General features: G+C 36.2%; 1 protein-coding gene across 1 annotated transcript in view; it reads left to right on the plus strand.

The window, feature by feature from the left end:
* LOC125678340 (protein sel-1 homolog 3-like) overlaps window positions 1-6891 on the plus strand; it is a 20513-nt gene extending 13622 nt beyond the window's left edge. Inside the window, exons 15-24 of the mRNA XM_048916733.2 lie at window positions 17-79; window positions 183-356; window positions 437-561; window positions 698-781; window positions 1709-1799; window positions 1944-2034; window positions 2286-2392; window positions 2733-2860; window positions 4233-4335; window positions 6752-6891. Coding sequence (XP_048772690.2) covers window positions 17-79; window positions 183-356; window positions 437-561; window positions 698-781; window positions 1709-1799; window positions 1944-2034; window positions 2286-2392; window positions 2733-2860; window positions 4233-4335; window positions 6752-6868 — 1083 coding nt within the window. The 3' untranslated portion in view covers window positions 6869-6891. The remainder of the gene's footprint in view (window positions 1-16; window positions 80-182; window positions 357-436; window positions 562-697; window positions 782-1708; window positions 1800-1943; window positions 2035-2285; window positions 2393-2732; window positions 2861-4232; window positions 4336-6751) is intronic.
* The last annotated feature ends 1413 nt before the right edge of the window (window positions 6892-8304 follow it).

Below are 8304 nucleotides of genomic sequence, written 5' to 3' on the forward strand. Positions count from 1 at the left end.
TTGTATTCTCTTGTAGGGACAGGGGATGAAGAAAAATGTAACCGAGGGTCTATCCCACATCAGGAAATCTGCAGAGCAGGTACGAAATCGTCCCGTGACATTCCTCGTGCTTATGAAGCACTACAAACTAGGACTTAACACATCTACTAGTGTTCATGTTACAAAATTTTCATTTCATGTAGAAAAACCCTGCAGCCCTAAACGCTCTTGGGTGGTATGCAATGACCCATGATAAGAATTTCTCGCTAGCAGCTCAATACTTTGAAGAATCATATCGCCATGGTAACCCAGATGCTGCTCATCACCTTGGATTTCTGCATCTCCAAGGAAACTACCCAAATAAATCTGCTGATCCCGTAAGGACATCTTTATTTCGACTTTCGTCAGTTGTGCAACTGAAACTCGTCATTATACTAGTTTGATGAATGTATTTTAGGATTTAGCGTTGCAGTATTTTAGCTATGCGGCGGTACGAAATCAGTTTGATGCAGGGATAAATTTGGCTTATCTTCATCACAAGGGGACCCCGCGGTCACCACGGAGCATACAGACAGCTGTAGAGTATGTCAATGAATACACTTTCCCACTCACAAAACAAATCAAAGTTTACTTTAATACCCATGCATAGAATGTTCATTAAATTTCAGCTATAAGTCGTGAAACGTTGTTTCCTTCAAGTTTTTCCTTCATATTACAGATGGGCTAGATTCATTGCCGAGAAGAACCCACATTTGGGGATAGTATTACGGTCTGCTCTACATTCTTACAGAAATGGCGATCAGTGAGTCATAAAAAAATATTGTCTTTTGAGGAGGTTAATATACGGATCATATTTAAAAAAGGAAGTTTATTAAATGAAAAAATACGAATCATATGCATACTACCTGTCACGTGACATGAAAATATTAAAATACCAATCACATGGAAATACAATGCTTTCACAGTGTGCAGTAACGTTTATATTGCAATGTCAACTTAACGTTCAAGTATTCAGCGTTGATTCATGGTTTGGTTTCATGACAGTGCTGATGATGAATATAACAATCTAAACATGTAAATACAGAATTTGGACTACTCACATGCAATTTTATAATACTTATAGGGACATTTTTGGAAATTTAAGATATCCATGTTTATTGCCAATATAATTACAGGATTTTTTATTCAGTTGTTTAAGGACAAACATTAAAAATCACTGAACGTTTGATTAAGTAAATCTTATACCTTACATATGTATATCCTGTATTCCAAACAGAATCATAATATTGTGTGCAAAGCGGAATAAGCTCCGGGGCCGTAAAACTCACACGGGCTCACTTTTGATCTCGGTCTCACTTTTGATCTCAGTCTCACTCATGATCTCGGTCTCACTTTTGATCTCAGTCTCACTTTTGATCTCAAGTCTCACTTTTGATCTCAGTCTCACCTTTGATCTCGGTCTCACTTTTGATCTCAGTCTCACCTTTGATCTCGGTCTCACCTTTGATCTCAGTCTAACTTTTTCACTAAATTGATCAAAAGTGAGTTTGACTCTAAGTCTTGTGGCCCCGCAGCCAGATTTCCTGATTACCTAACCTACTACATAATCTGATATTACATACTGTGTGTGTATCTGTAGTGTTAATTAAAAACAAAACACCAGAACACGTGTTTATCAATGAAAATGTTGTAAATGTTTACAGAATTGATAATTTGATCTTTTCTTTAGTTTTCTTGCTATGTTATACTACATGATGGCTGCTGAAGCGGGGGTAGAAGTGGGAACTTTCAATTTGGCGTGGTTGTGTGAAGAAAATAAGGTTAATGCATTTTACAGTGAATGGCTGATAATTAATTTCTGATGCCTTGACAAATAAACACTAGCTATATTTGTGTTTGTCTTTAATCATGGTAAATAATACATAACAGAAAAGAAAAATTCTAAATAAAACCAATATCAACAGGATGGGACTTCCTCGTTCATTGAGAAAGATTGCCAGTGGAGAAATTATAATTTGTCAACGCACAGAGAGCACCATTTCGTGGATTCCTACGGTAAAAACAATTTATTACTAAGAAACGCCAGATTTTATTTCCATTACTCCATGTAAAGTGCATCTCTATTTTTATTTTTAGGTGCCTGGTTCTAAGTAGTTAATTGTGATTAGAGGACGGAAACTAAATGCAGTTATAAACAAATTACGAACCTTCCGGAAACACTTGAAAATTTACTTTGATCTAAAAAAAAATTTATGTCTATTCTTATTTACATGAAAGTATTGAAATGGTGAAGTGCAATTTTCCAGCTTTTCTTAAAATGGGGGATTACTATTGGTATGGCTGCGAAGGACAGCGCGACGTGGAGAAGTCCGCCGAATTTTACACCTTGGCTGCGTCCAAAGGAGACCCCCATGTAGGGAATTTATAACACACGTTTAAATACATGTACATATAAGTACTAACAGGTCATATACATATGTAATTATATATGTATTTATGTGTACATCTTGTGAAGTCAAACTGTATGTATGTAATTTAATGTTGCTTATAACATTAGTATAAGAAGAAGGTATAATTATAGCACTCTACTTTTATTACGCAATTCAATATATAAACTATCCGTACAGATGTACATAACATAAAATTAGAATGAATTGATCAATGGAATAAGACATTAATGATATGGTATACGAATGAAGCATGTATGTATCATATTTAAGCATCTAATTCATTGTACTTCTTACTGGTTTTAGGGGATATTCAATCTGGCTTATATATTTGAGGAAGGTGTTAAAATTTCACCACACATTTGGCAGAAACTAAGAATTCCAGATTACCAACGAAGTTCCGGATATGAAATTCTGTACCATCTTTACTCAAGGTTTGCAACCACGTAGAGAAACGGAAAAACTCGTGTTTTATATAAGAGTTTATTATCTTTAGAGGTATTTTTTCTGCGGTATTTTTCCTGGGCGTTGCTAAAATGCGGAACGGAACGGAAAACGGAATAAATTAAAATGATTAATGTAGCTAAAATAACACCAAAAAAATCGGAAAAAAATACTTTATTATGATTAAAATCAAAATTTTAAGAATTTTTTTTTTTTTTTTTTTTTTTTTTTTTTACAAGCGGTAAAACAATTTTATCTAAAAATTCTGCATCATAAATTGATTAAGCGAAACGTTTGTATAAGAATTTACATGTACAGAGTGTTTTACAAGAATTTTGAAATGTCGGCATTGACAAATGTGTTAGCGAGCAGCGATACCTATGGGTAGAGAATGGTGGGAAAACGTCATTAACGCACATTTACATGCAAATTTACACAAAATACAGTGTATATGTGTACTTACAACAGGGAGTGTGGTATGTACATGCATATAAAAACGACAATTCATGATCATTTTAAGTCAGCAAGTTAAACATCTTGTGTTTGATAAAATTTTTAACTAACAGAGAATTTGTGACCGCAGCACTCTAATCTTAAATAGGGAAGACTAGTAACAGTTTATTTCTAAACTAAATACTTGTATCTTAATATTTAGATTGATAATGAGATGACCATTTGATTCCATTCAAGCATAAATTGTCTGTTAGTCTTTTAGCTATTTCGTGTCTGTTAATTCCTCATACTATGGATCGTAAACTTCACCTTAGTTTTCATTGGTTCTGTTTCAATCTTTCTTTCCCGCTGTATCTCTTCGGGCTCAACACTAATCCGCAGGATATCGGTAAATGTATCAGCTTTCACATAAATTCATCCCAAATGAGGCAAAGCTTTTATAAACACACGACTTGTTCGCTTTAAAATTTGATGTGATACATAAAACATGCATGTATTATACCAGGCGTAGAATTAAATTACGAAGAATAACAAATTTGGGGGAAATTGTTGAAAACATTATTTTATCTTTTACAATGTTGGTTTTTTTTTTGGAGTGGAGGAAGGGGGGGGGGGGGCTTTATATATAAAATTTGAAGATTCAAGTCTTTTTCAGTATGATAATTTTTTTTTTCATTTTCTTTATTAATATTTTTCATGGTAAGTTAATGGTTTTAAAATACATATGCATTGGTATATGAAACGATGGATTCCCGCTCTTTCTGTAATTTCTGCTTCCCTTGTTCATAATAAATCTTTTATTTTGCAAAATGCTGACCTCCTCATAACATTATTCCTTACAATATTTTCCATCTGCCGTTTCGTTTTCCTTTCCATTTTTCCTGTTGTAACATCGAGTTCTATTTTTAGATGTCGAGACTCTACTAAAACCGAGGCCTATATACCATGTACAGTGTCCTTGTATAGAGTGACCCTGACACAAATCTGGGAGGAATACGAAACAACAATAAAGGTACAATATTGTAAACACATTTTTCAACTCATATCTCCAATCTATGCAGAGCAGACGAATTTAACAAGAGTACTGCAAACGGTACATCATACGCCCGTCGGACAGTGATGACAAAATATCAGTGCAATATCTGTATCCATAATGAGAAAAAGTCCAGGATACTATTTGACCTACTTGTAGCCCAAAAATAGGTCACGGTGCGCCAATTAAGCTGAAATGCACACTGAATTTGTATTTCATTGAAGTCTGTGACCACATTTCAAGGCAATAATGTATTTTCATAACAACAAAAAAAAATCGGCAAAATTGTTTGACCTACTTTTAGCCCTAAAGTAGGTCATGGTGCACCAATCCAGCTAAAATGAAAATTGAAATTGTATTCAGCTTGTAACTAAATTTCTGGACAATGTCTATATCCGTAACGAAAAAAAGTCCGGAAAACTGACCTACTTTTAGCCCCAAAGTAGGCCACGGTGCCCCATTACTGCTGAAATGCAAACTAACTCCTGCACTTTTTAAGGGAGAAATTGTGACCAAATGTCACTGCTGTACATGCATTCGATACGAGAAAAAAAAAATATCCGGAAAACATGACCACAGACGGACACATGGACGGACGGACCAATCCAGCTGAAATGCATACTGAATTTGTAGTCGTGACAAAACTCCAGGGCAATATCTGTATCCATAACGTCATCCGTTACAGAAAAAGTCCCGAAAACATGACCTCGGACGGACGTATGGACAGCGCCAAACATCTGACGATATAGACGTATAAAAATAAATTAGTCGCACTGATTTATTTTTTTCCAAGAAATGAATCTTAATTTTCATTTGAATTATTGATTGGTTGTTTTGTTTGTTAAAATACGTCCCGTCGAGAATTTTTCACTCATGTTCACATTGGCGTCACCTCCAGTAGATGAGGTGCCACAAATGCTTAGCACTCAAGCAGGAAGGGTTCTTTAACGTGCCACGACAAAGGACCTCGGTTTCTAAGGTCGTATCCGAAAGACCCGTGATTCTCACTCTTAATTGCCGAGCGCTTGGCGAAAGAGGAATCACTATTTATGTTTTACGTCTTATGTTTGACGCGGCCATGGCACGAGCGGGGCTCGAACTCGCGACCTCCCGGTTTCGAAGCGAATGCTGGATACCAATGAGGTACCGCGAAAATGTAAAATTTCTCTATCTGGAGTCGAAACTATATATAACTTCGTTTGGGCGAATTTTACTTACTTATCCTCTTCGTCCCCGGTAGGACATAAGGCTTCAACAAGTTGTCTCCATCTAGCTCTCTCCTTGGCAATATACTGTGCCTGTCCCCATGAGTAGCCCATTTCCTCAAGTTCTGATGTTACGGTTCTCCTCCAGGTGGTACGTGGTCTGCCTCTTTTCCTCTTTCCAGGTGGTGTCCAGTGTAGAGCTACTTTGGGAATCCTGTTCTGGGGCATTCTCATTACGTGACCAAGCCATCTCATTCTTCTTTGTTTTATCTCTGTGCTGACGTTCTTGCTTTTGCACTTTTGATGTAGGTTTTTATTACTGATTTTGTTTGGCCAAAAGATTCTGTTTATTTTTCTAAGGCAGCTGTTGTGGAAGGCCTCAACTTTTCTCATATCACTGTCTATAAACACGCCAGCATTCAGACCCATACAGGAGAACTCGCGACCTCCCGGTTTCGAAGCGAATGCTGGATAATAATGAGGTACCGCGACCTGTAAAATTTCTCTATATGGAGTCGAAACTATATATAACTTCGTTTGGGCGAATTTTGGTTGACTTTTATTATTTGAAGTTTATAGCTTGATGTAGAGGTATTGACTTTGAATTACTGAAATTTAAAGGTTGATGAATTAGTTATTGACTGAGAATTACTGAAGTTCAAAGTTTGATATATGATATATTGACTGAATTACTTTTATTTCCTGATATGTCCATGGGGATCCGGGTTAGAATGTTCAGTACCCCTTGCTTGTCGTAAGAGACGACTAAATGGGGCGGTCCTTCGGATGAGACCACAGAAACCGAGGTTGTGTGGCACGATAAAGTTCCTTCCCTGCTCAATGGCCATAAGCGCCGAGCATAGAGCTAAATTTTGCAGCCCTTCACCGGCAGTGGTGACGTCTCCATAGGAGTGAAATATTCTCGAGAGGGACGTTAAACAATATTCAATCAATATATGTATATGATAAAAATATCACAACGCCGATAGCTTATACTCTACTAGTTTTTCAATTCTTCAGGAGTACTAGTCGAGTATAGTCTATCCGCTTTGTGATATATATTTTTTTATTATACTACTACTTGTGTAGATTTTTCTATACCTATTTCTGGTTTATATATGACAAGAGTCCCTACAATGTTAATGAAAGTGAAAACACTTTATAATCGTGTGTATTTTTATTCATTTCAGATTACAAGTTTTACAGTAGTTTTGTTTGCAACCCTGGGGAGTATATACAGCATGCTATCTTACTTTTTTAGAACAAATAGTGTACACCGACAGGCTGATTTTGAAGATTTTCTTTAGAATAAAAGAATTAAATCAAGGAACACCATATTTATTGTTCATCTTTTCCAGAAGCAAAAAGGGACGATTGTATACATGTAAAACTTATACGGTACCAATTTTGATGCACCAGATGCGCATTTCGACAAATTATGTCTCTTCAGTGATGCTCAACCGAAATGTTTGAAATCCGAAATAACAATGACGTTTTAGAGCTATTATAGGCAAAAACAATGTGCCAAAAAAGTGGAGTCAAATTCATTTAAGGATAAGAACTATGCGTGAGGGAGATAATCCTTAATTTTGAAATGAATTTCTAAATTTTATAACAGCAATTAAATATATATCCGTATTTTCAAGCTAGTAATGAAGTACTTAGCTACTGGGCTGTAGAGACCCTCGGGGACTAACAGTCCACCAGCAGAGGCCTCGACCCAAGGGTCATAATGTAAAACGTATACGGTACCAATTTTGATGCACCAGATGCGCATTTCTACAAATTATGTCTCTTCAGTGATCCTCAAAAAGGCCCAAAATTTTTCTCTCTATAAAATGTGACTGGAATTAACCCTAATGTCAACAAAATCAGAATGATATTCCTAATTAGATAGCATTATGACATCATGAACAAGACATTTCCCGCCTTTTTTTTCAAAATAAGCCTGAAAACAGTCAAATGTCATACAGAATATTGCTCAGGAAAAGATTGCGCATTTGTCGAGCAAAATGAAAATTATTTATATTGTGTATTATTTTAAGATGAAAAACATACTTGAATATGAATTTGCTCGACGCATGCGCTGTATGTTTTCTGAAAGGAAAACCACTTGAATTTGTGGATATTTTCATTGAAAATGGCATTTTTGCAATTTTATGCCAACTTCTAGCTCTCGTCATATGACACAAATCATTTTGCTGATCAAACTGAGCGGATTTTGGGTTTGCTAATCTATTCCTTATTTGAATGCCAGGGTTTAAGCTCCAAGTGAAATCATCGATACTAAGAAGGTTGATAATTTATTTCATTGTGGGTTATTGCACTCAGCAGACAATAAAAGGTAATTGGACTTGCATTTTTATCTTATCAAATGTACATTGTTGCAAGTTAACGCCAAAGGCTCAAGTGATTTCTGGTCAAAATTTGTCTGTTGTTTGTCGTCGTAAACTTTTCACATTTTCGACTTCTCAAGAACCGCTGGGCCAATTTCAACCAAACTTGCCACAAAGCATCCTGGGATGAGGGGCTTTCCAATGAAGGGTCATGTCCCTTTCAAAGGGGGAGATAATCGCAAAAATAGGGTGGGTCATTTAAAAATCTTCCTCTCAAGAACCACTGGGCCAGAAAAGCTGAAATTTACATGAAAGCTTCTTGACGTAATGCAGATTCAAGTTTGTTCAAATAATGGCCCACGGCGGTTGGATGGGGCCACAATAGGGGATCAAAGTTTTACATACTA

The sequence above is a fragment of the Ostrea edulis genome, chromosome 2, assembly GCF_947568905.1.
Source record: "Ostrea edulis chromosome 2, xbOstEdul1.1, whole genome shotgun sequence".
Classification (NCBI taxonomy): Eukaryota; Metazoa; Mollusca; class Bivalvia; order Ostreida; family Ostreidae; genus Ostrea; species Ostrea edulis.